Genomic DNA, 27,850 nt, shown 5'->3' on the forward strand with positions numbered 1-27,850 from the left:
TACGGTGGTGCCCATGCCTTCAATGATGCACAGAGTGCAATTCCAGGAAAAGCGGCGTATGGTCCCCATATGAAAAATGGCTTTGCCCTAAACGAGAAAACAATGGGCAGACCTAAACAAACTGGAATTTAGAGAGACGATCTGTGGTTATGGAGCCTGCATATCACAGGAACTGCCAAAAGACAAAAAACATATTCGTGGAGCGATGAAACAATACCAAAACTAAAAACATAATTTATAAGAAAAATACGAAGTTCATTTCGGGCAATCGTTGTTTCAACACTCTGACCTGTATATTGGTAAGGGCGATAGAGAGATAACACGATGCGACGACGAAGTATTAACAAAGCACTTCCGGATCGTATTATTCAATCGTTTTATCACACTTTTTAAGGGCGATATTACGACCATACGGTCGTGCATTTTAAAAATCTTAATTTTGCATCGTGTTCTCGAATCGTTTATCGAACTATTCGACTTTTAAGTACTTTTATCAAGAGAAATATATGATAGACATTAGTTGCCAGAACCTTGATCACATGGTTTTTTTTTTACTTCACATGTTATACAACGGTTATCAATAAGACGATTTGAATCAATATAACTACCTCTCTCTATTACTTTTAATTGGCTGAGTAAACCAGAACACCATAAATAAATCCTGGATCTATTCCATGATCAAAAGCGCCTATATATGCCTTTAAATACAGTTGATAGGTCCGAAATGGTAAACAAAGTTTGTTTTACTAGGAATTCTACGAGCTATATATGTGTGTGTTCGGGTTTAACGTCTTTTTCAACGAATTCAGTCATAATATACCTATTTCACTTTATATATTGATAAAGAAATAATTTAAACGTGGTAAGTACAGTCCCTATTATAATCAGGACATCTTAACTGTGTCAGCTTTTGTCTAGCTTTTTGTCACCTGTAATCATTAGCTTTCTGATGCAAAACGTCAGCTAGGTCATGTTTCTTATCGAACGGTTCAATAGGGTCATAGCTGTAAATGAAGAAAAGATGACTGACTACGTTAAAATATGTAATGTATATATTCATATTAATGTTAATAACTTAATAAGTTCTTGTCGTTTTTATTTTGTCTTGAGTTTTAAAAGTTTTGAAATATCTAGGAGATCTAAAGTACTATAACTCTTTGCTTTTATCTTAATCTTCCTTGAAATTATAAATTGTAATGTATGGAAGAGCATTAGAGTCAGGTGCATATTATTTATTAACTCGAAATTTCTACTATACGTGTAAATGTAGGTGTATAATGCTGATACAGTTCTTAAGTAGCTCTAGGCGGCAGGATAGGTCATACGTTGAAGTTTCGAGTTGGTAGTCGATGTTCATGTCTCTGCATGTGGGGTACACTATATATTTGTGACTGGATGTTTAGGCGGATGTATCAACTTTAATTTTTATTATCTTAGGGCAGCAAGCACAGTCGTTTAGAAGTATCCCAGTAACGTAACATTTTTGACCTTTGGCAGACGGACATAGGTTCAGATTTAGCAGGGAAAAGGCAAGGCACTTAGTCGAACTTTTTGGTAGTCACTCATTTACTTGAACTTTCCAGCTACGTATTTTGCAATGTCAAGTTGATACCACGGTACAATTTTTAACATAGTTACCCGAAACGTTGTAGACGAAATACCGTCTTACGTATCACAAAATCTCGAGTTAAAAATATAATCCACATCTGGCACTAATTGTCTTCCATACTTCTCAGATGCCCTCGATACACTCCTGTACAATCCGCTTTTGACCGTTTTGATTCTTACAATACATGCTAGCAGAATCAGTCATGGTAAATATCTATCAATATTTGTGTTTCTTGAAATATAGTTATCAAGTAAATTCATAACGACCTTGTTACAGTGCCAGAATGGTTGCATTTGTCTTCAGCAGTTGGCTTAAGGCCTAAAGCGACAGTCTCCTATGCCAAGACACCATAAACATCACATTATCTTTTCAGACACAAGAGCAAATACGTTTATACTCTATCACAGCAATACATTATGATCAGAAAGTTATGAATTCTGTGGTTGAGTATTTAACACTTTTTTCCATTATTTATATAACTAAAATTCAATTAATTATGTTACAATTAGGTTACCTACTTCTCTTCGCACTGGTGTCGAGTGTAGAAGGATCTGGATATTCTTGTGAAGATATTGACCCCGCAGCCTGTGCTCAAATGGCCAAACAAAACGCAAATTTATGTTCAGAACCCATCCTTTCGCAGACGGCATGTCCGAAATTATGCGGGAAATGTCGTAAGTATGGTATACGAGGTTTCCGTATACAAATGTACTGAAAGGTACGGTGTTCCGTTTGGACAATCGTGACATTTAATTTAATACTGAACCGCGATGCACGATGGTACGATGACGAAAACGCGATGGCGCGATGGCACGATGATGAAACAACGATTGTACGATGGTGAAAACGCAATGGCACGATGATGAAATCGCGATGGTTCGATGGTATTATGGTGAAATGTCGATGTAATATCGAGTTTTCATCATCGCACCATCGCGTTTTCACCATTGCATCATCGTACCATCGCGTTTTCATCATCGTACCATCGCGTTTTCACCATCGTACCATCGCGTTTTCACCATCGTGCCATCGCGTTATCATCATCGAATGTTCAGTGCTCAGTTCATTAAAACTGTAAAATGCTCAAGGCCACGCCCGTTGTATTGTATGTATGCATGGAAGTAAATAAAAAGCTGGGTGTAACAGTCACATGGTATTATTCAAACTCTCAAAGCTTATTCTTGTTAGGATGTAGACGGTACATAGTGCAATGTGAAAATCAAATTGTATCAAGCCTGTATTTTACTGACACATATACTGTACCACTGCGCATGACCACCGGAAGGCGATGGTACGATGGTGAAAATGCGATGGTACGATGGTGATAACGCGATGGTACGATGGTGATAACGCGATGGTACGATGATGAAAACGCGATGTCACGATAGTGAAAACGCGATGGTACGATGATGAAAACGCAATGGTACTTTGATACGACGTTGAAAACGCGATGGTACGATGGTGAAAACGCGATATTACATCGACATTTCACCATCGTACCATCGCAACAGCGCGATTTCATCATCGTGCAATCGCGTTTTCACCATCGTACCATCGTTGTTTCATCATCGTGCCATCGCCCCATCGCGTTTTCGTCATCGTACCATCGTGCATCGCGATTTAATAAAAAGTCACGATTGTCCAAACGGAACACCGTAGAAAGGTAAAGGTTTCTTGTTAAGTGTGGATAGTCGGCGGAAGTTCCAACCTGAAATGAATGGAACAACTTGTTTCGAGCCAGCTGTTCAAGTACAAACGTCACAAGAGTCCTGTTCATACGGCAAAGCATGTACACCTGGATATAAATTTTGCGCCCGTACACAATTACATGTTAAGATTTGTTTCGCATTCAGTAAATAGCTTTGGATGTAAATATTTTTTCTCCTATCATTTGGGTCGATCATCCATTTTTCATTAATTAAATATTTTACGAGATGTATTCAATTTATAGCTACACATTAAGTTTAAATAATTGAGAGGCGACTGAGAGAACTTCAAAATGTGTACATTGCACTGTTCATCATGACAATATTCAATCGATACATGTATCTTTGAAAATGTTTAACTGCACGCGCGAAAGTAGGTGATAGATCAGAGGACATAGCGATTTGGCTTTAACTATCTATTCTTAGAAGTTCCCAACAACCGATATTAACGTTTCTTTTGGCTACTCAATATTCTTAAAATGGTTATAACGCGATACAATTGTCGGTGGAATGAAGAAAACATACCAAAAAACGACCTATAGCAGCAACACTCGCAGTCTGTTAGTCTACCCTAAAACGTCAACCCATCACCATAGACAGATGTCAGTTAAATCGGGAGTTTCTCTCAAAATTGTACAGTCAGATGTCAGTTAAGTCGGGAGTTTCTCTCAGAATTGTACAGCCAGATGTCAGTTAAGTTGGGAGTTTCTCTCAGAATTGTACAGTCAGATGTCAGTTAAGTCGGGAGTTTCTCTCAGAATTGTACAGACAGATGTCAGTTAAGTCGGGAGTTTCTCTCAGAATTGTAAAGACAGATGTCAGTTAAGTCGGGAGTTTCTCTCAGAATTGTACAGCCAGATGTCAGTTAAGTCGGGAGTTTCTCTTAGAAATGTACAGTCAGATGTCAGTTAAGTCGGGAGTTTCTCTCAGAATTGTACAGACAGATGTCAGTCAAGTTGGCAGCTCTCTCAGAACAGTTACAAAAATGCATAATTCATTTGCTCAATACTGCGAAAATTCAACAAATAATAGACATATTCCTGGAGGCTGCATACAACCTTTTGTAATGGACGGTCGGGAAAGCCTTTGATAAGCGTATGTGGATCTTATGAGCGGCATAAATGGTTGTGTTTGATTGTAAAATAATTCCTTTTTTAAATTTTATCCATTAAAAATAAATGCCAAAAGAAAACCTAACAATTTGCGCGTTTATCTTATATTACCTTATTATTAGGTCACATGACAATAACATATGCCAGGTGCAATATTTGTGTTGGGGCTAGTATGTTTCTATTCAATGATTTATTTCTAGTTTTCGAAAGAAATTCCTGTTATCAATAAAATGCACACATCGTATAACATCTTTATCGAGTAAGCAGCGTTTTCAGCAGTTCCATTTTTTATACAATTTTTTGCTTTATTTTCATATACATGTTTTTCAGCAATAACGTGTTACAACTGCAACACAACAAGTCCTGATATAAGCTCTTGCAATACTGTGACGTGTGACAAGAATAAGGTAAATATACAATTTTTGCGAAATAAAGCTTACTTCACAAACCGTACAGAGAACACGAAAAGACATTGGTCAAAATCAGATTTAGCGAGTAGTGGACACGCAAACCGTGTACTATATGTTTTCGCATAGAGCTCATTTCATAAATGATTAATATTGCGTAATCTAGAACACGTCAAGTGTTAATAACCAAGTCAACATGAACATAACGGTTGATGACAATCATCGTCCTTTAGAAACTTGTTAAACAGATTATAACGAGAACATTTAGAATCCATTTAGTTTCGAAAAACAGTACCATGTTGATATATCGAAAAAGCCTGGTCAGACGTATGAAACCTCACAGTTTATTTCCTACCCCGCTCCCCCAACCCCACCTTCACTATATACTCAAAATAATGCAAACCTTACCAGCTAATTTTGCCCTCCAGCTTAGCTAAATAGGGAGAGCGCAGATCTACGGATCTCGGGGTCACCAGTTCGATCACCAGTCGGGGCGTTTGCTCTCCGTGACGATTTGATAAAAGACATTGTGTCCGACATCATTCGTCCACCACCTCTGTTTCATGTGGGGAAGTTGGTAGTTACTTGCGGAGACTGTACAGACTCCAGGAACACCGCCGTTACAGAACTGAAATACGGTTGAAAAAAACGGCGTTCAACCCAAAATAAATAAACAAACGAAATAGTTTCAATACTTGAATTTGTAGATGATTATTGCAAAGCGTTTGTGCGCACAGCAGTGAATAAATTTATTGATTAAAATCAAATTAAAATCATAAACTTTATAAGATTAACTTCTAACATCTCGTAAATAATATACACACGGAATTTAAGAGAGTTTTAACTGTTTTCAGCTGTGCATGGTTAAAATGGTGAAATCCACAAGAACAGGACATATAAGATACTCTCTTGGCTGTGCATCGGATACGGTTTCTTTCTAATAACATATTCATTTTATTTCATAACATGCAAACAAGATACAAAATTCAAGGTTATAATTCTATAACAGTGAAATAAAAATATCAAAAGTCACCCGTTTTGGCCCCAAGGCCCAACTGTTAGAGTGCTATAGTCATTTTTCTTAATTTCACGTGTTAATGATGCAGTTGGTTAAAGTTTATTTAACATAATAACTTTAAAGATGAGCATTTTTGTTTTCATTAGTATTGTAAGTTACGCATGAGTCTTTCATTTTAATTATGGACATGTATAAAATGCATTAAACTATGAACATATATCAGGTGTGTGATGGTGGGAGAAAAAGGGCACAACATGACCGACAGTCGCGTTCAGTAAAAATCGATTGCTGTGACGATGATCTATGTAACACCCCGTTAGCGACAACATTATCTACAACAGCGTCCACAACAACATCTACAACAACAATACTACCAACAACAACATCATCAACAGCAGTATCAACAACAACTATTACGACTGCTGTGACAACAGGTAAATTAAAGATCGTGTGTTTTTAAGTAAACTTAGTCGCCATAGGCTGCCAGTATGGGCAGAAAACAAAATTTCTATTTCTGATCAAAGCTTATTTTTACCTATTTTCGATCTGTTTACAAGATATATTGTAGGTTATCAGCAAAATTTTCTTTACCAATTATACTACTTGGGTTTCCTTTCTGTATTTCCTTACAACCCGTGGAGCGCTTCAATATAGTGGGCGGTATTGAATATTAACCTATACATTTCAGTTTGGCTATTCTTTGCAAACAAACAAGTCAATATGGTTACTCAAGCTGTCAAAGAGTAAGACTTTTTTTGCCAGACTTAAACATCAAAATGTAAAGAATTGCATAATTATCTAGCCATTCACTCAACTTTTCTTCTGAACATCGATCACTTTTGCTTTCCTACTACGAATTAGAGGGTCATATGCTTTTGGGTTTGACTGAAGGTACACAAGAAATGAAGAAATATTTATATTCGCCCTATTCTTTTCCATTGAAAATTATAACGTTCATTCTAACACGATCCGGTTCATTTTCCTATTAAACAAAGAAGGCTGGAGACAGTGATTTATTAAACAACAATTCACTGTTCTGACGTCACAACTATTACGTCATAGCGTCAAGCGGCGTAACGGCGCGCTGGAAAAGAACCCGATTGAAAACGGGCAAATATCTAATGCATGCCGACAAGGTGTACTTTAAAGTCCTTGATAACGTGTTAGAATCGAAATAATATATCTCATTTAGTGATTTGCTCTTGAATAAATCACTGTTTGTCGTTCAGATGCGTAGCATTATATCACTCGGGCTACGCCCTCGTGATATAATTCCTTCGCATCTGAACTCCAAAAAGTGATTTATTCAGCGACAAATCACCGATGAGATATATTATTTCTTAATTTTGTATGAACAGCAAAAGGAAAGGCGCCAAAGTTACGACAACACTGCTTAGTGATAACGGACCGCTGTTTTGACGACGCCCGCATATAGTCAGGGCAAACGTTCCCTGGATGACGTCGCAGGTTTTCCATCTGGTGAACAGAATGGCCGGGAAACTGATTTTAATGTTAAATGCAACAAAATGTGTGTAATTTATGATATAACATTTTTTACAAATATAATGTAAATGTAAGAAATTATTTTTTCGGCTTTAATGCATAATGAACGACAGAATAGGATCGGCAAATTAAACACGAATCGTGGATTTGCCGATCTTATTTTGTCGTTCATTTAGTATTTAGCATTTATCATATGTTTGTCATCGCGGAAATACACTAATACACTAGTGTAATTAAGCTTTGACGTCGACGTCGTTTATAGTGGTAGGCGATGTTTGCCAAACTGACTTGTTTATATAGCAAAAGAAAGTTGATTTTTTTATGTTTCGACAGGAAAAGCTAACATGTGATAAAAAGAATATTACATTTGTGACTTTCCAAATTGAATTGATTAAACTTGTTATAAAAACTGATAAAATGCTTGGCGGAGCCTCGCATTTTATCATTTTATTCAACTCGTTTAATAAATTCAATATGAAAAGACACCCATGTAATGTCCTCTATGAACTCCTGAAAAACCTTCATTTCTTAAATGGCTTCTCCTTTACCAAAACGTATTCCTATTTGCTGTTTTCTTGGTCTGTCCACGTACATGAGGAAGATTTTCAGTATATTCTTTGAATTAGTAATGATAAAAACTTACAATACTCAAATAACCATTCATTCATTTCCGGATGATAACCACTTTAAATAAAGAAATTGAACAATTTCTCCTGTCAGTTGTAACTCCTCCTCATGTAGCTTTTACTAAACCAAATTTCTCGGCTGCTTTTCGAACTGAACTACCTTGTCATTCTCGATTATAGCTTTTCTTATTATAGCAATCTTACCGGGTGATTTTCCATATCACTTTTAATATTTCAATGTCATTTTGTTTAATTTGTAGTGTGTTTGGATACAGTTTCCTTTGATGTTCTGTTGCACTTACAAGAATACTTCACTTTTATAATCATTCATATAGATCAGGATTTACGAGGATTTTCGTATGATCTTTGAAATATGAACATTACTATTAAGGTTACACAAATCAAAGTTAAACAGACGACAGAAAATCAGACGAATTTGAAAACAGACAATGTCGGAAACGTCTAATAAAGTGTATGCATTAGCTTCGACACATTTTTTCAATGATTCCTTTTTCAACACGATGCATTTCTTCTAAATATGATTCAATATTCATCCAAAAACCATACGCTGTATTCTTTAAAATTCTGTTTGATCAAAAGAGGAAATTGTCTTTGACCTGCTAATCTGACCTGTTATAATAAAAGTTATGTCCGAACTTTCCAGGGTGGCTAACTCTCGTGATATTTTGATATCGTACAAACAGGGAAAATCGCTGGATTTATGAAATATTGTTGTTTATAATTTCCTTATTACTTGATGGATTGTAATAAAAATAAACACCGTCTAAGACAAAAAAAAAGAGTCTTTTCTTCGAAATAAAACGTCTGCACTCTTCATCAATACTGTCTCCGAACACTTCGCCCGAATTCCAGTGTGTATGTTATGTGCATATTTGGGCCGTGAAAAACAATTTGGCGAATTGTTTTGAGAAAAGACTTAGTATCAAGTACTTCTGGCAATTGCTTTATGGCGAGAAAAGCAAAAATTTTCGTGTCTTCGAGACTCTTTATTTTATCAAAATCTGCCAAGTAATAAGAACATTATAATAAAAAAATGTAACTTGGATCTGGTGATTTTCTATATTCTGTATAATCGGATTTCCAATATTGCTATTTTTATTTCCACCAATCTATTTTTATTTGAACCAATCAGACGACTCGTTTCAACGAGCGTTTGGCTAAAAGGGACTGGACTCAGATTTTGGTTAAAATACAGATAGAATCAAACTTCGTCATAAGAACATGAGATTTTGATTCTAAACAATCTTTAAAAATGTGAAATAAACCAGTCGGAAAAAGAAACTCGGGCCGCTGCGGCAATAAATATTTTCCTGCGTACTTGACCAATACACCACAGAGGAACATGTTATTATCAATGGTTGAATATAAAGCTTTATAATTAAGGCAGTTTTCCTCCGGTATTCCTTACAAAAGCTTTTCAGTTTTGAATGGAAAAAATAGGAAAAACAACTAATTCTCGTGTGTTACTAGAATTATAAACCCGTACGTGATAATCACATAAACTGGAATTCCTGGTTAAATATAGATTTATTTAAACTTCTACTTTCACTTTCAAAATGTTGAAAGTAAGGCTCTGATTGGTGAACGAATGCCTCAATAGCCTGTCCTCATATCCAAGGTGCGTAGCATTAATTGGAGATGATTTTAATCAGATCGGCTGGCCACCCAGCTTTTCGTAAGCGAGAGGAAATTAATTAGCATCAAGTACAAATCATATCAACTATATGTATGTTTTTCTTCGTTTTTAGCACCCGATCATTGTGCCACTACTCCATATTATGACGGCAATATTGACACAAGTTGACAAATCGTTTGCTATACAGGCCCTGGGAAAAATGTACAACCATATTTGATCCACACATTATATAAAAGACAATGCAGAAACAAATTGATATAACAGAACGGTGTTATACAGCTTACACTCTGAACGAATAGTTTAAAAGACTGCTTAATTAATACGCAGGGCGTGTCGACTCTTCACTGTTAACTAATATTACTTTAACAAGGTCAGGTTTAAATCTTAGTACAATTCATGCGTCAGTAGATAGCGTTTCCCTATTGCATCCACGTTTTTATATAAAATACATATTGCAATCCAAATAAGGTCTAGCAAAATCATGTTTTAATGTATCCAAACATTCCGAATCGTTCATACGGCACACAGAATTATTCACTCGGTCTACATGTTCGTTTATTTGGCAGGTGCATATCATCTTTGTCGTGTTTAAATATTAAAACATGGTTGTGCTACATAACATTTGTTAAGTAAAAACTGAATAAAATGAATGACCTTTACAACACAGTTGTTAAGAAGGGAAGTCTCGTCTGGTTCACTAAATTTCATTTTAGCAATTTTTTAAAGAAAAAAATCGCCTTCTCTACATTGGGCATACATCGCTTAGAAAATGGAGAAATTCGTTTCATATCTGTATCAGGTTCTACGTGTAAGTTCATTGTCTTTACGAGTCACCATCACGTATGAAAATTATACCCGCATATTCCTGTCTTTTAGGCCCTTACAGGTGTTTCATTTTTGCTCCTGCCTTCTGCAATGGCAATCTTGAGGTCTTGTGCGCACCATAAACCAGTTTAAAATCCCCAATGTGTCTCACTTTACTTTTTTATTTTGTCATGATTGTCTACTAGTTTACTTTGTCTGTTTATAGTTTTGTTAATGTGAATCATTTACTTATTCTTACAAACAATGTTGCAGGTGTTGCAAGGTTTTCATTTATTTGTTTTAGGTGGGTGTGGAAATGGACAGTACGCCCTTGAAACGTGGCTATTTCTTTTTTTTTTTCTTGTCTTTGTATTTTGCATGTCTCGAAAATTAAACCTAAACTTGACCTTGTATATGAAAAATGTAAAACTATATTTTAATTGTGCGTCTTGTCAATATACCAGCCGATCCTTGCGCATCATCACCGTGTGGCCATGGCGCATGCTCAAGACTTACCAGTGGAACTTTCCTCTGTGTTTGTATGTCTGGGTTTACCGGATCTCGCTGCGAGAAAGGTAATTATTCATAATTTTAATGCCAAGGCAAAACTTTCATATGATAAATTTTTAATTCTGACTATTTCTGAAGGTGAAGAATTCTTATAAAAAGAGGTAACGACCAAACTGTTTTGAGACAAACCGCATGTTTAGTGTTCAACCCGTTTACAGTTGGATACTACGCTTCCCTGTTTGATTGTGTCTGACGGAAGAGGGGGAGGATGATAAGCAGTTCTTAAATCCTACCAGGACTGAACTGTTTTGATATCTGTCCTCTGGCCTGTTTCGTTGGGCCCTTAAAGGTGTTTCTCTTGACAATGTTGCTATATGTCTTCTGAAAAGACATTGAGTACATACGTTTTTGGTTTTTAAGGTTTGCTTTTTATATATTTATACACGAGCATTTTTGTGTTTTACATGCCATGCCTTTTTGTTTCCATTTCGTGTGTTAGAGATTCACCCGGCGGGGATTACTTTTATTTACACTGTCCCTTATCTTTGGAACATGGTGGGGGGTAAGAGTGAGGTTGGGTGCGCACCATAAACCGGTTTAAGCTCTCCAGTGGTGTTTTTGCCACTGACCGTTCCAAGGCGGTGCCCGACTGTGTTCCTTTGTTCATTTTGTCCTGTGTGCGAGTGTGTATGTTTGTGAGTGGTGTGCACGTCTACGTGCTGTGGTCTTTTGTGGAGGCTGCGTTTTTGGTACGTGACATTCCCTGTTTGATATTTGTCTTTGTTCTTCATGTGTAGAATGAATAATGATAGAGTTGATTACAAAAATTATGAAAATATGATTTCACTAATGTTTACATAAGGTAATTTTAGCAGGTGTATTTAAGGATTTTGATCATACATCTTCTAAATATTTCTTTGATAAGATTGAGAATGCATTGATGTCGGTATATAAGACTGACTGGTATAATTCTTTGAATAATGATAGAGGAACAAGTGGTAGATGTGGGAATAAGTTAAGGACCTATAAGTTACTTAATGGAACCTGATATAGGGATGTTTATACCTAAGAAACATAACAGAGCTTATGCGAAATTTCGATGTGGTGTGGTCCCACTTTGTATTGAGACGGGGAGGTATGAAAATCTTCCAGTGAAAATAGAATATGTCCATTTTGTAAATCATTAGTAGTAAATGAACCATATGTTATGTTGTATTGTGATACTTACTCAGTTTTCAGTCAATAATTTTTATCTACTGCTTTAGAAATTGAACCAAATTTTAATAACCTTACAGATAATGAGAAAATATTGTTTTATTCTCCATCAATGATATGGTAAAATGTATACCCAAAACCTGATACTTTGTGTTACAGTTGAGAAACAATACTCTCTACCAATAGGTTTGACAAATGTTTTATGGTCATACTGTACATATTGTATAACATTGAAGGTTTATTGTAAAACAGTAATTTTTAATAGAAAATAGATATTTTCGGTCGGCTTTTTAAAGAAAAAGTAGAGCTATTGCAGGCGTCGCCCTTGGTTAAAGTGTTTTGATAAAGTCATATATCTCTGTTACTATCAAAGCTATTGACTTGGAACTTTTAAAAGTTAATACTATCTATCAAACCCTACATCAGGTGAAGCAATCCCCGTAACTCTGACTTGATTTTTGACAGAGTTATGCCCCTTTTCAACTTGAAAAAATTAGCTCCACCGTTTATTAATCGTTTGTTCTGTTGTTATCAGTCGACCCTTGCGCATCATCTCCGTGCGTCAATGGCGTATGCTCAACACAAATAAATGGAGGAATTCTCTGTACCTGCAGTCCTGGTTTTACCGGTACTCACTGCGACAAAGTTAGGTTGCTGACTAATAACAAATTGCATAGTTAGGATGTTACATGTGGACATGCATTGGAATATCTTGCTGTCGGGTGACTGTTACAGCAGTAACTCGACAGACCCTTGTTACCACTTAAATACGTTTACAATTTACAGTTTTTCTTGCAAACTGGCTTCCGTAAATAATCATTAAATAGAAAAGTCCGGTTTATTATTATTAAAGAACGGCAATATTGACTCAAGTTGGCTAATTATTTAACGCCATACAGCCCCTTGGAAAGAGTGCTACCATACTTGAACCGCACGTTCATATATATATATATAGAGAGAGAGAGAGAGAGAGAGAGAGAGAGAGAGAGAGAGAGAGAGAGATGTATACGAACTAAATCACCACCAAAACATACCAGACCAGTTACGGCAAAGCGCCTAGCGAACACGCACAAGCCACAGCAAGTTGTATCTATATATAAATTAGAAACAAATAGATATAACAGAACGGTGTTACATATAACTCATACACTCCCTGAACAAATAGTTCACAAGACTTCTACGTACTGCTAAATTAATATGCAGGACGTGTACTCTCTCCACTGTGTTTTAATATTATTTTAACTAGGTCAGGTTGACGTCGTGGCACATGGGTCTTTTTCCCTATTGCATTTACCTTTGATATAAGATACATATTACAGTCTAAATAAGGTAAATCAAAATCGTGTATTAATGTATTCAAACACTCCGAATCGTTCATGCGCCGCATAAAATTATTCACCCGGTCCACGCACTTGTGAAATAATTCGGCAGACACATAGCATCTTCGCCGTGTTTAAATATATATAATAAAACATGGTCCTACTATATATCAAGTAAAAATGGCATTTACAGCTCAGATGTGAAGAAAAGAAGATCTTATCCAGTTCAATTGACTTCATTTTAGTGTATTTTATAAAAAAAACATCGCCTTCACTTGTTTGTCTACACTTTTTTCTCTTACATTTGTCAAAGATTTGAATATTGATGAATTTAGCAGAAAGTTAATTTGATTTTTTAGTTTTGGGTTGCCTCCCTTTATGGCTCTAAATGTTACTTACCATGTAATTATGCATGTCACTTAATTAGACAACTGTTTCATTTGTTAGTAACATTATGGAACTTTAAGTATACATTAAGAAGTGTGTGCTATTTAATCTAGCATGCAATATTGTTTATTTCGTGTTTACTTAGATGTTGTGTTGTAAGTATTTTTTAAACATTTGAACTTTGGGCATGATATCACTTTAATAAAAACCTATTGATAAGCGGGAATAACGGCCATCATCATGGAGACTGCTACGATCGTGTATATATTATATAAAACTTAGATTTACCTTGATTACGTAGATTTATAAAAAGTTTTAATTTGTGACAAAGGTAAGATATTTACCGTAATTAATTTCTAGCCAAACATACTATATATACACTATACTGATTAACAGGATGTAACAATTATTTTTAAAGTCTGGATTGTTCTTAGTTTTTCAAGAATGTTTTTTATTCTTAGTGTTACATGAAAGTTCTGACACCTTTCATGATACATTATATAGTGAGCTGGCTGAAAACAGGGCAGAAAAAAGAGAAATAGATCTATTTGAAAACTTTCCTGTATTTGTTAATAACAAAATTTTAGCATTAGCATATTTAACATTTGAAGGATTTACATTAAAATTGTGGATTCATAAAAGTTATCTTTGAAAACAGGATTTATAATCTTTGGACATACTGATAAACAGTTTTGATTTGTGAATAATTTGAAATTATTACTCACTGGAATTTTAATTTGACCTGGACAAGATTGGACTACTTTTGCACAAAAGATTGGATTTTACGGCTATTTGACCTTTTTTAAGGTTTTTCAATTGTTACGAGTACTTTTATGAATAAAACTTTGTTATTGTTAATAGTTGGTGATTTTTGTTTCTCTGTTAATTTTTCTTACTCTTACAAGTAATTGTTATCTCCTGACGTAAAAAAATAATGTTTTTGTTTTGTTGATTTTAGCCGACCCTTGCGCATCATCCCCATGTGTCCATGGCGCATGCTTGAGACTGTCCAATCAGGCATTCCGCTGTTCCTGTAGCCCGGGATATATCGGATCTCACTGTGACAAAGGTAAGATATACATATTTGTTCTTAAAGGCTCGTAGTTGAGTGTGGCCGTAATATTTTCGCCTTGAATACAAAAAAAGACTATAAATATGCTGTAAAGACTATAAAAATCCGATTTGATAACTTTTTTCTCTTAAGTTTGTCAAAGGTTTGAATATCGATGAATTAGTAGAAAGCCTTTTTGTTATTTATCTTTTTGGGGGTTGTTTTTTATGTTTTTTTTTGTTTTTGTTTTTTTTTTGGTAACCTCCCTCTACGGCTCTAACCGTAGCGCTTTTCTAATCATGTTATTATGCATATCATTTAATTTGACAGCTGTTTCATTATATGTCATTCTCCTTTTGATGAGTCATCGTATATTGACCTAGTTTTGAGACATTATGTAAATAGGTTCTTTTATATTCTATGGTGTTCCAGAATATTCTACCACAATACTGATAAACAGGATGTAAATGTTATTTTCAAAGTCTAGATTGTTTTTGATTTTTCAAAAAAAAAAATTATTCTTTGTGTTACATGAAAGTTCTGAAACCTTTTGTGATACATTATATAGTGAGCTTGCTGAAAACAGGGCAGAAAATAGAGTTATAGATCTGTTTGAAAACTTTCCTGTAATTCTTAATAACAGAAAATTACCATTTAGTATATTTAAAATTTGAAGGATTTACATTAAAATTGTGGATTTAAAAAGTTATCTTTGAAAACAGGATTTATAATCTTTGGATATACTGAAAAACAATTTTGATTTGTGAATAATTTGGAATTATTACTCCTTGGAATTTAAATTTGACAAGGACAAGATTGGACTACTTTTGCACATTATATTGAATGTTACGGCTATATGACCTTTTTAAGGTATTTATAATTATTACCTGTACTTTTATGAATAAAATTTTGTTATTGTTAATAGTTGGTGAGTTTTCGTTTCTCTGTTACTTTTACTTACTGCTAGAAGCAATTGTTACCCCCTGACGTAAAAAAAACTTTTAAAATATATATTTTTGTGTTATTGATTTTAGCCGACCCTTGCGCATCATCCCCATGTGTTCATGGCGCATGTTTGAGACTGTCCAATCAGATGTTCCGCTGTTCCTGTAGCCCTGGATATATAGGATCTCGCTGTGACACAGGTAAGATATTTACGGTAATTAATTTCTAGCCAAAAATACTGTCAACGCCTATTCAGAGCGGCTTATACCTTATTTAAATGAATATAATTATGCATTAACAATTTTTCTTCGGTATAATAATTAGAAAAGTATCTAATTATCGCCGGCCAGTAATCTTGACAGCATTCGTAGAATATCAGCCTAGGCTCTGCTTCGGTTGTCCATTCTTTATATCAAAAAAATGCTTGTTTTAGTGGTCGTACAAATACATATTTTTCTTAAAGGCTCATAGTGGTTTTTGTTGATTGTGACCGCATCATTTTTCGCCTTGAATACAAAAAAAATGACTATAAATGTATTGTTAAATCCTGTTTTCGATCATTTTTTCTCTTGGATTTGTCAAAGGCTTGATTATCGATGAATTTAGTAGAAAGTTATTTGTTTGTTGTTTTTTTTTTGGGGGGGGGGTGTTTGTTTGTTTTGGGTTTAACGCCGTTTTTCAATATAACGGCGGGCAGTTAACCTAACCAGTGTTCCTGGATTCTGTACCAGTACAAACCTGTTCTCCGCAAGTAACTGCCAACTTCCCCACATGAATCAGAGGTGAAGGACTAATGATTTCAGACAAATTGTCGTTTATCAAATAGTCTAGGAGAACATACGCCCGCCCGAGGGTCGAACTCGCGACCCCACGATCCGTAGACCAACGCTCTTACCTACTGAGCTAAGCGGGCGAGCAATCTCTCTTTATGGCTCTAACCATAACGCTTTTCTAATCATGTAATTATGCATATTATCTAATTTGACAGCTGTTTCATTTTGTCAGAATAATTTGTATATTTAATATATTGATAACGTAACACATAAGCACAGATAGTGCTTGACTCCCTTTTCATGTTGTCATTGCTATAATTATTGTTGAATTGCTGTAAAAAATAGAATTTGGTTCATTTGTGGCTGATTTGGGTTCATTATGTGAATAGCTGGATCCCAGCATCACACATTATGTCATATACAAACGTTAAAGGGAACCAGATATTTGATAGAGCAAGTACTCGTTGTAAAACGCTATGTTTAAATTTGGACCAATCAGAAACAAGTTCTATAAAAATGGCACGTCTGCTAGGGTATAAATAGGTAGATGGATGACAGAGAGAACATTTGGTATCCAGCAGTTCAAGAAGACGCATCGAGGATTCAACTAATAATTTATCCGAGTACCTTGATAAGGAGGTTATTGCAACTACCCTGTCAGGGCGGATAAATTATCAAAAAGAAGACTTTGGAAGTTCATAGACTAAAGAAGAGTTGCAGAATTTCAATAAGGTTTCGAGCTTTAGGGCCAGCGCATAGGAGTTTTACCTTAAAGGTAATTGAATGCTATGGACGATAGCAAATATAGGCTGAGCATCAGAAAGCTGAGACAGAGACCCAGAGTTTAATAATCTACTGATATAGTAGGAGAGTTCCGCCTTATAGACGGTTCAGCATTATTGGTGAAGTACAGCCAAGGCATCGGAAATATATCAAGGATAATATATAAGCACTGAGCATTCCAGGAGTCAGGGCATTTATATAGAGTTGTAACTTTAATTAAGAGGACAAAGGCCGAGCATCTATGCGATAGGACTCGTATGTTGTTGATTCAAAGACATTGTCTGACGGGAACTTCAACAAAAAGACCAGTCAAGTATGGAGTCTCCAGCCTATAGGAGTTTGAACTAATTGAAAATTGTTAGTTTGAAACATTTAGTGATTTGCCTGATCCCTGAAATTGTCTAGCACATAATTAAAATCATTTACGAATCATTGGTACACGAATCATTTAGGCAAGGTAGCCAGAGAAAAATTCTATATATGAGATATTTGGTCTCACCAGCTATACGTTTTAACAAAGGACATTCTACATCGTTTGTCAGCTAGCCTAAAAGATAGTCACATAAGCGATTGGACCCATTTCATTGTTCAAGATACTAAAGGCGTAGGTACTTCCCTGGGTCATATAACACGTATCCTCACACATTTGTTATTAGCATAACATTTAAAGCCTTTGGGAACTTTATGTATATATTAACAAGTGTGTGCTATTTTTAATTTAGCATACAATACTGTTTATTTCGTGTACACAGATGCTGTGTTGTAAGTATTAATTTTTTAACATGTGCAATTTGGGCATGATATCACTTTAATAATTACCTATTGATAAGCAGCCATCATGGAGACTGCTACGAGACATTATGTAAATAAATTATTTTATATTATATGGTGTTCTTTTTATTCTTTTAAGTTAGTGTTATATGTTAGTTCTGGAACCTTCCTTGATACATTATATAGGGAGCTGGCTGAAAACGGGGCAGAAAATAGAGTTATATATTTGTTTGAAAACTTTCCTGTATTTCTTAATAAGAAAATATTACCATTTACGGTATTTAACATTTTTGTGGATTTAAAAAGTTATCTTTGAAAACAGGATTTATAATCTTTGAACATACAGAAATACAGTTTTGATGTGTGAATAATTTGGAATTGTTACTCCTTGAATTTAAATTTGACCAAGACAGGATTTGGACTACTTTTGCGCATTAGATTAGATTTTATGGCTATTTGACCTTTGTTTAAGGTGTTTCAATTGTTACTTTTATGAATAAAAGTTTGTTATTGTTAATAGTTGCTGCTTTGTTTATCTGTTACTTTTATTTACTGTTACAAGCAATTGTTACCCTCTGACGTAACAAAATTTAGAAATATATATTTTTTGTTTTGTTGATATCAGCCGACCCTTGTGCATCATCCCTGTGTGTCCATGGCACATGTTTGACACTATCATATCAGACGTTCCGTTGTTCCTGCAGCCCTGGATATACCGGTGTTCGCTGTGACAAAGGTAAGATATTAAGTCAATGCCTTGTCAGAAATGCCACTTGATCTTTAGTCAGAGCGGCTTAGACTTTAGTTAAATGAATATTTGCATTACCAATTATATTTTTGTTTTGATATAATAAGAAAATTATCTAATTTCACCGGTCAGTAATATTGACAACATTTAGAGACTATCGGCTTTGGCTCTGCTGCGATTGCCCTCGTGTGTCTAACAAAAAGGGGCTATCTTAAAACAATCGCTTGTTTCAGCTTGTGCACGAGATATCGTTGTTGTGGTTGACCAGACATCTATAAATGATCGAACAGTCAGAAGTTTTCTACGACAGTTAGTTACAAGTATGAACGTTGGAGTTAATGGGATACAAATGGAGCTCGCATCTTTTGATTATACCGTATATCACCACTGGGAGCTTAATCGGTATGTTCTGTTTTAAATACAACTTAACCTTTAGGAATGATACACGTTTTTTGTATATAAACGTGCTGCAGAGGCCCCCGAGATTCTTGGTGACCGAGACCGATTCTTGTACAGTTTTCGTTTACCGTCCTGTTTGTCCTTGGATAATATGGGGAGTAAGTGAGGGAGGCGGCTCGGCATGAAGTGATGCCAGTACATGTGATATATAGGATTAGTTTCATTACATGTACTAACAAGCCTTATAAGCCTTATGTAATGCCTAGTTATGGGTAAGAAGCGTTCATATTCTGATATTGTTTTACAATTTTTTAGATGGTGTAAAATATAAGTATCTCAAACTATACTGATCAAAACAGCTAACCTAACCCTCCTTTCGATTTTTTGCAATTACCTTACAATCACATGTGGAAAGTACTTTTATGAAATTAAATATACGTTTTTGTCAATACGTTGTTGATAACATATCTAAATTCCATAAATACAAACAAACATAAATTTATTTATTAAACTTCAGCAACCCATGTTTAATAAGTTACAATAATACGTTCAAGAGTTGTGTTTTCAGAACTTGAGTGAATATATTTGTAAGAATACAGAGGTGCAATCTGACTAAAGTACTTGTTCTTCTAAACGAAGATCTTAGGATAACCTATAGCAGCATTCGGCGAGTTATCTTCCCAAATGATTTAACAGGTGTCGCTACGGGCGAATAGGTCCTATCATGCGGTGTACTCTCGGCTTTTATCACAGTGTTAAAAAGTGATTCAATTATTTGAAAAGACAGAATCATGTAATTTATCAATATCATCTATTTAGATAGCTGTTTCTTCTGTTTTTAACATGAAATTTATAACCTCACTTCAAAATACTGGCCAGTAATATATAACTGAAATAGTGTCCTAGCATTTATTTTTAAGCGAGTCACATTTCTATTTAATTTGTGAGCAAAGCGGGGTTAGCTTATTTAGCTAGTTAAAAATATTGCTAAATTTACCCCTGTATGGATGCTTTGTTTCACATGGACAATGATTTCTCTGGATATGTTAAGTTTGCATAACATGTCCTATCCACTGGCTGCGTACTGATTGTTATCATAAAAATGTGCATGCCATGTGTCCTGTTAACTCTAGGGGGTTAAAGAATATGTCCTTGAATCAGATTTAACATTTCCTGCTCCCACGTGGGTGTTACATATTGGGCAGTCTAATGTGTATAATAAGGTTTCTTAATACTTTTAACACTGATTTGACATAATGTCTAATATGTCTCACATTTGGGTTTTTCTTATTTCCAAAGCTCTACAAATTTGTGGTCTGTATATTAAAAATCCTCCGGGTATTTTTATAATATGTAAAAATTCATATTTTGACATTCTTGTGATATTTCTACTTTGTTTTCTATAGTTAAGAAACAAACGTGTCAGCAGGGTTTTTTTTTTTTTTTTTTGGCCTTTTTTTTTTTTTGTTGATTAAAAACATTTCAACTAATTGTTGGGGTGTTATCTCAAGAGGCGATGCTTTAGGCCCGACAAAATTTTTAGATTGAACCAGTTAATGACCATTTTATTGGAAGTTTGTATTTCACTTTATGTGGGCAAGTTGCTGTGAATTTGAATTGACTGAAAATTAAAGAGGCAGCACCATAAAATTAAAATTAACACGAGATATGTTAATTTGTCAATAGAGATCATTTATGCCTCATGGATGATATTTTCATAAAATATATGAGAAAACAGATGCAATAATTAACTGTGCTGATGGATATTTGTAGGGACATCTTATCACAAGGGCATATATTTTAACGTTTTACAGTAATTATTATTATAATTTCTATATTATTCAAGACTTCATTGCATTAAGCTGTGTATGCAGATCTTTCCGATTAAATTGTAACTTTAGGAATATATACTGTCCATACTGATCCTTTATTTAAAGAATATAGTCTGAATACTTGCAAAATGATAAAAGGATTTTCCAAGGAGGGCATTTAATATTGAAAAACTACTTAAAAGCTAAATAAAGCATTTATTGCCACAATTAACAAGTATGACAATCAATACAGTCCATGAATAAACTGACACACAGAAAATGCCTTTAAAACAGTCCTTACAGCTAGTCTGTTATTTTTCAAAGCATAGAATATCAATAGATATGAATAAAGCTCTTTACTTAAAATTTTGCTCAAGTGATAAAAAGCTGAACTTTGATGACATTTTCGGATATTTTCCAAATCTACTAACATTTTGAAGTGACAACGACTGTATAACGATGTAAGTATACAAACTTTTCTAGGACCTATTCGCATGTAGCGCCACCTATACGCGCACCTGTTTTATCAGGGGAATTAACTGACCGATATCGCCCATTCACATTCATCTTTCTGTATATTTGGATTTCCGAAATTGCTACTTTTATTTTCGCAAATCTATTTTTATTTGAACCAATCAGACGACTCGTTCAACAAGTATTTGGCTGAACCATCAAAATAGCGTCGAATGTCAAAGGGTGAGAAAAATGTGCAGTCAGTCGGGAGCTCGAACACGGGACCCCTCGCTTACATGGCGAGTGCTCTACCGACTGAGCTAACCGGCTGTCTGACAACCTTACGTGACCAAGTCCGTATGATTTCTCTCAAAACACGAGGGCTTAGTCGCGATATGGTCATCATAAGAATTGTAAATGAAAAACCTAGACTAAATATAGATTTTAAAAACTTCTGCTTCCTTATTCAGAATGTTGTAAGCAAGGCTCTAATTGGCTAGCGGAAGGGTAGTCAGAATGAGGCTATCAAGAGCATGTCTTCAGATCCTAAGCATAGCGAAATTGGAGGTGTAAACTCTTTTGTAGATATTTTACTGGAAAATAGTTAAATATCACATAAATATTAAATGCCTTTTTTCAAAAGGGCACGAAAAAAGACATTATTTCAGTTTGTTTGTGTCATTTCCTTCTCTCATAACGTTTTGCACTAGTTTATAGATTCAAGATATTTTAGTGTATTTTTGTGAGTTTTCAAAATCGAAAAATGCATACATATGTACATATAAGTTTCTATCATAGCATGGTTTGAGTTTGTTGAAAGTTTAAAATATTGTTCTGAGTGTACAATAAAGTGTTTTCAGCCATGTTAAAAAAATGGCAAAGTAACAAAAGCTTGGTCACTTTTTTGTCCAGTATAGATCTTTAATAGTCATTTACTTAAAATACCTGATAAGCTGAGTGTTTATATTATACATGAAGTTTTAATGGAACAGCGATATTTATGCTCAGTGCTCAGGTGAGTTTTTGTGATCACTCGATGTCCGGCGTCCGTCTGTCTGTCGTCTGTCAACATTTAGCTTGTGTGTGCGATAGAGGCTGTATTTTTCAACTGATCTTCATGAAATTTTGTCAGAATGATTACCTTGATGAAATCTAGGCCAGGTTTGAAAATAGGTCATCTAGGATCAAAAACTAGGTCAGTAAATCAAATCAAAGAAAACCTTGTGTATGCGATAGAGGCTGTATTTTTCAGTTGATCTTCATAAATTTTGGTCAGAATGATTACCTTAATGAAATCTAGGATAAGTTCGAAAATGGGTCATCTGCGGTCAAAAACTAAGTCACTAGGTCAAATCAAAGAAAAACCTTGTGTATGCGATAGGTGCTGTATTTTTCAACTGATCTTCATAAATTTTGGTCAGAATGATTGCCCTGATAAAATCTAGATCAAGTTCGAATATGGGTTATCTGGAGTCAAAAAGTAGGTCACTAGGTGTGATCATAGAAAAACCTTGTGTATGCAATAGGGACTGCATTTTACAGCTGATCTTCATGTTTGATCAGAATGTTTGTCTAGATAAAGTCTAGGTCAGGTTTGAATATGGATTATGTGAGGTCAAAAACTAGGTCACCTGGTCAAATTAAAGAAAAACGTTGTGTACGCAATAGAGGCTGCATTTTACACTGGATACTCATAATATATAGTCAGAATGATTGCCTTGATGAAATCTAGGTCAAGTCAGAATATGGGTTATCTGTGGTCAAAAACTAGGTCATTAGGTCAAATCAAAGAAAAACCTTGTGTATGCGATAGAGACTGTATTTTTCAATTGATCTTTATGACATTTGCATTTTACACTTGATACTCATAATATGTAGTCAGAATGATTGCCTTGATGAAATCTAGGTCAAGTCAGAATAATGGGTTATCTGGGATCAAAAACTATGTCGCTAGGACATATCAAAGAAAAACGTTTTGTATTTTTCAATTGAGGTTGACGAAATTTTGTCAGAATGATTGTCTTGATCAAATCTAGGTCAAGTTCGAAAGTAGATTATCTTGGCTCAAAAACTAGGTCACTAGGTCAAATTGAAGAAAATACTTGTTTACACTTAAGAGACCACATTTTTGGTCCAATCTTAATGAAAAAAGGTCAGAATATTTGTTTCGATGAAATCACTAGGTCAAACATGTTTACACTCTTATGGTGTTTTTCTCAGGTGAGCGACCTAGGGCCATCTTATAAATAAAGCGCAGAACATTTTTTAATCCATTTAGATATAAGTAGGAACTCTTCTAATGCAACACTTGATATTTCGTTTGTGTTAGAATCTAGTTAATATTACTTGAAACACATTTATAACTTCTCTCACGTTTAGAACAAAATGTTTGTGTCAATACCAACAATGTCAGATTATGCAATTATTATAAATACGACCGGAACGAATTTTCAAAAGGTCAGAAAGATACACTATAGTGAAACACAGATTAAGTATTGCCTTGGACTCCTGACCTGCACAAGTTTGCCGACAGTCCCAATGAAGTTTGTAACGCTCTTAACGCAGGCAAAAATGTTAAGTCTTAATATTCATCATATGGTCACCGACCGATAAAAATGATACTGAACTATATTCATCCGATCGGTATTATTCGGACGTCATGTACCTATCTGACGTCATAATTTACGTCATAATGATCTCTGATATTATTAGAACTATATAAAAATGAGTATCACAAAACCATAAGTATAGGTTATAGATCATTTATTGAACTTCTAATGCAATTAAGTTTGCCGAAACGGAGCGTAGCGTAGTGAAGGCAAACCTTAATGCATTTAGAAGTTCAATAAGTGATCTATAACCGGCTTATAGTTTAACGCCCCGTTTCATTTAACTGACAGGTCAAAACCGCAAAAAGCTCTCGGGAAGTAAACTAACCACGCCTTCTGTTAATTCATTGGCTAGTCTTATCTTCACTAATGATGGAGAAGTACATGTTTATTACAGCTGATAAGGTCATTTCAGTGCCGAACATTTAGCAAAATGGCGAACTTTGATGCAGTACTAGAAGACTTTAATTTAGTGAATGATAATTTCTATTATGATGAGGCTGAGGACTCAACCTTGACGCAGCTATTGACTATTGATACCCAGCAGTTGATAATGACAAACAACGAAAACACAGAAGGTTTGTAACTTCAATCATTGAATTGAATTTTTTTTTTCGGACTTTACGTGTTTTGTCATTCTGAAATTTAGAAATGATCGGTTTGAATTAAGAAATATATCTTATAAATGTAAATTTATCTTTTCAGAAAAGATTACTGCTCCTGAGATTGTGGTATCCACTTCAGTGCCGACGGTACCAGTATCTGTGCCACCTAAACCCGCCAGTCAAGATTCGAAGCCATTGGCGACAGGACCCGGACGTTATGATGCGCCTCTTGCGCCAGAAGAACTCGAGGCTAAAAAGCGTAAAACTACGCTAAGCACTACTCAATCTTCGAACAATTGGACTATAGCCGTGTGGAAGGATTGGGCTGTATTTCGAAATTTACAGCCACAGTCATTTAATGAGCCGGGGAATCCTATTCCCAAGGATATTGGAAGTTTTCAAAGTTTTGAAATAATGGATTACAGGTTACAAAGGTTCGTTCATGAGACTCGTAGGAAGGATAGTAAACCTTATCCACCAGATACGTTGTGTCAAATTTCCGCCGAACTTCAGCGGTATCTTCGGAACGAAAAACAAATTAATGTCAATTTTTTCGCAAAGGAAGACCCTACTTTTGCTGGATTTCGCCGTGCTTTGGACACTAGAATGAGGGAGTTGACTAACCAGGGTGTGGGTATAGAAAAGAAAAGTTCCGATCCTATTTCTTCACAGGACGAAAAACAGTATTGGACTTCCGGTGTTTTCTCAATGAACAGTGCTAGAGGATTATCAAATGCGGTATTCTTTTATAATGGAAAAGTGTTTGGATTCAGGGGCGGAATGGAGCATATAGGGGTAATGGCAGAACAATTTGAACTAGGTTATAATGAGGAAAATAGACGCCGTTTCATCAAGTTTATTCCACGGATAAGGAAAAATGCGCAAGGAGGATTAAAACAATCAAAAACTGTGAAAGCTTTGATGACGCCAATTATTCATTTTGACCAGCCTGGGTCCGAGTGTTCTATTTATAAAATTTACGAAACTTACTTAAATTTGATACCACGTAGCGGGCCATTTTACAAAAAGCCACTGGAAGGATTAAGGTTCAGCGCAGGTAACATTTCGCAGCGGGATTTGAAAGGTATGATGAAACGTTTTTTCAATGAGGCCGGAATTTCCATGGATATTAGAAACATTTCAAACCATTCTGGAAGGGTTACACTTTGCTCAACGTTGTACAATAATCAGTTCAGTGACAAATCGGTGATGAGCAGATCTAAGCACTGTTCAAACGCGGTGCGAACTTACCAAAGGCAGGACTTAGAACTATTGAACAAAATTTCAAATACTCTCAAGCCAGTATTGCCAGAAAACAAATCAAATATTTCTGGAAAAGGAACTTATGAAGAACGCAAACATCCGCAACAAGATGTGAAAGTCATTAAACATGATAGCGAAGCAAATAAGGAAAACCTGGACATAAATAACAACATAAAATCAAATGACAGTGGAATTCTTAAAATTGTTGTGCCGGAGGACATAAAAACTGTAGAAATAGTAAAAGGCACAAAGAAGGTAAAGCTTGAGCTTTGAATGTAGTAATTGCAAGCATTAAAAGGGTAAAATCACGTTCTACTTGTTGTTTATATCTTACTTTTTGTTGAACTTTATCTTTTATTACACAAAAACATAATTTTATTGGCAGTCTCTGTATTTTGCATTTGCTCCGCCTCCTCGAATGTTGTTGATATAACGTAGGCGTGTCTATGAATCCCCATTAATTTTGAACGACTTCGTGATTAAATGGTTCATTTTTTCCCGTTATGAACTAATATGAAAATAAGTTGGTTACTTTTTTGAATATCCTTGGCTTGCCATTGGTTAAAAAAGATGGCTGAACTATAATGAATGTTAGACTATCTACCTAGTCCAGATAGTACAACCAAATATACCCGCCCGCCGGTTTCATGTTGATAGGTCTAAAATGTAGTCCCGTTTTGATGCATAACAGCAAATTAATGCTAGATAAAACTACAACAAAAATATTTACTTTACCTGTGTGTTTTGTACAGAAAGAAATCAACATTGGTCACAATTTGGTGAAATAACATTTACCGTGACTCTTTGTAACATTTAAAGATATGATATATGGTCTTTTTTTATGAGTAAAAATTTACAGTAAATAATGTCATATTCTTTCGCATTCCTTATGTAATTAAGTACCTGTTTTTTCTAAACATTACCGTGCTTTCAGTTGCAAAAAAAAATGATATTGGCGAAAAAATAAGGTACTGTCAAAACAGACTGAGATATTGGTGAAAAGTTTAATAAGATATTGGTATCAGATATTTCGTTAAAAGATTTATTTAGTGATTAAGTGATAAATATTAAAATGTAGCATTTATAATCATTATTAGGTTATTTCATTTATAGGTACAGAGATAAATACCGTCTTTCGGCAGCCATCGGCGGGCTATCCGCTACAACCCCTAGAGGTTACCCTGATATTGTTCAAGCATACCTCTCCCTATTAACGTACAACACCATTAACCAGGCGGGAGGACGGTACGGAGATCGCCAACATGTTCCGGATGTTGCCATTGTTATTACCAGAGGCTTCATTCACACTTTGGATCAGTATAACGCACATCTGCTCCATTCCTTTTTCACTGGTGGGGTAATTACCGTTGGAGTAGGCTCTGTCAACCACCCGACCCTTGATCTCATTGCAACAGACAGAAGCCATGCGTTATATGTCAACAGTTACGCTGACCTTGATGCCAAACATTTTAAAACAAATATTTTGAATCTTATTTGTTCATAAGTTTTGAGTGAAAGGTCAAATACATTCAAGGAACTGTACATACTTTGTCATGTTTCTATTTTGAATATTGAATAAATTGTTCGTAGGGTTCGCTATAAAAGAAGCTGTTCATAACTTCTTATATGTATTCTTATATAACTTCTCATAAAACAGGGCTACATGTTACTACTGCCGAAAACATGTTCACCGCCACGAAAGGGAGGTGGTCTACGAATGTGCAAATCCCAAACTATATATCAAACTGTTTGTAAGACCCTATTGT

The 27,850-nt window shown here is 35.2% G+C and overlaps 1 protein-coding gene across 5 annotated transcripts; it reads left to right on the forward strand.

The window, feature by feature from the left end:
* The first annotated feature begins 836 nt into the window (after positions 1 to 836).
* On the forward strand, positions 837 to 27,626 carry LOC123548692 (fibropellin-1-like). 5 transcript variants are annotated; one of them, XM_053546243.1, is made up of 12 exons: positions 839 to 1,043; positions 2,119 to 2,283; positions 4,758 to 4,834; positions 5,689 to 5,763; positions 6,076 to 6,286; positions 10,907 to 11,017; positions 12,703 to 12,811; positions 14,830 to 14,942; positions 15,959 to 16,069; positions 18,822 to 18,932; positions 19,178 to 19,346; positions 27,198 to 27,626. In XM_053546243.1, the coding sequence occupies exons 1-12, from the start codon at positions 971 to 973 to the stop codon at positions 27,586 to 27,588; spliced, it is 1,716 nt and encodes a 571-aa protein (XP_053402218.1). In that variant the 5' UTR covers positions 839 to 970; the 3' UTR covers positions 27,589 to 27,626. The 5 variants fall into 5 exon arrangements, with proteins under 5 accessions (XP_053402219.1, XP_053402218.1, XP_053402221.1 ...); XM_053546244.1 differs by lacking the exon at positions 10,907 to 11,017 and having other exon boundaries at positions 837 to 1,043; XM_045336173.2 differs by lacking the exon at positions 12,703 to 12,811 and having other exon boundaries at positions 841 to 1,043; positions 14,832 to 14,942.
* Positions 27,627 to 27,850: the final 224 nt, after the last annotated feature.

The sequence above is a fragment of the Mercenaria mercenaria genome, chromosome 6 (assembly GCF_021730395.1).
Source record: "Mercenaria mercenaria strain notata chromosome 6, MADL_Memer_1, whole genome shotgun sequence".
In the NCBI taxonomy this organism is placed as follows: domain Eukaryota; kingdom Metazoa; phylum Mollusca; class Bivalvia; order Venerida; family Veneridae; genus Mercenaria; species Mercenaria mercenaria.

What these genes read in the sequence shown, in the direction of transcription:
- LOC123548692 (XM_053546243.1), top strand. Translation starts at nt 971, where the DNA reads ATGTTTCTTATCGAACGGTTCAATAGGGTCATAGCTGTAAATGAAGAA. An exon ending in GAAATTATGCGGGAAATGTC is followed by an intron (nt 2,284 to 4,757) that starts GTAAGTATGGTA and finishes CATGTTTTTCAG; the next exon opens with CAATAACGTGTTACAACTGC. An exon ending in ACCGGTACTCACTGCGACAA is followed by an intron (nt 12,812 to 14,829) that starts AGTTAGGTTGCT and finishes TTTGTTGATTTT; the next exon opens with AGCCGACCCTTGCGCATCAT.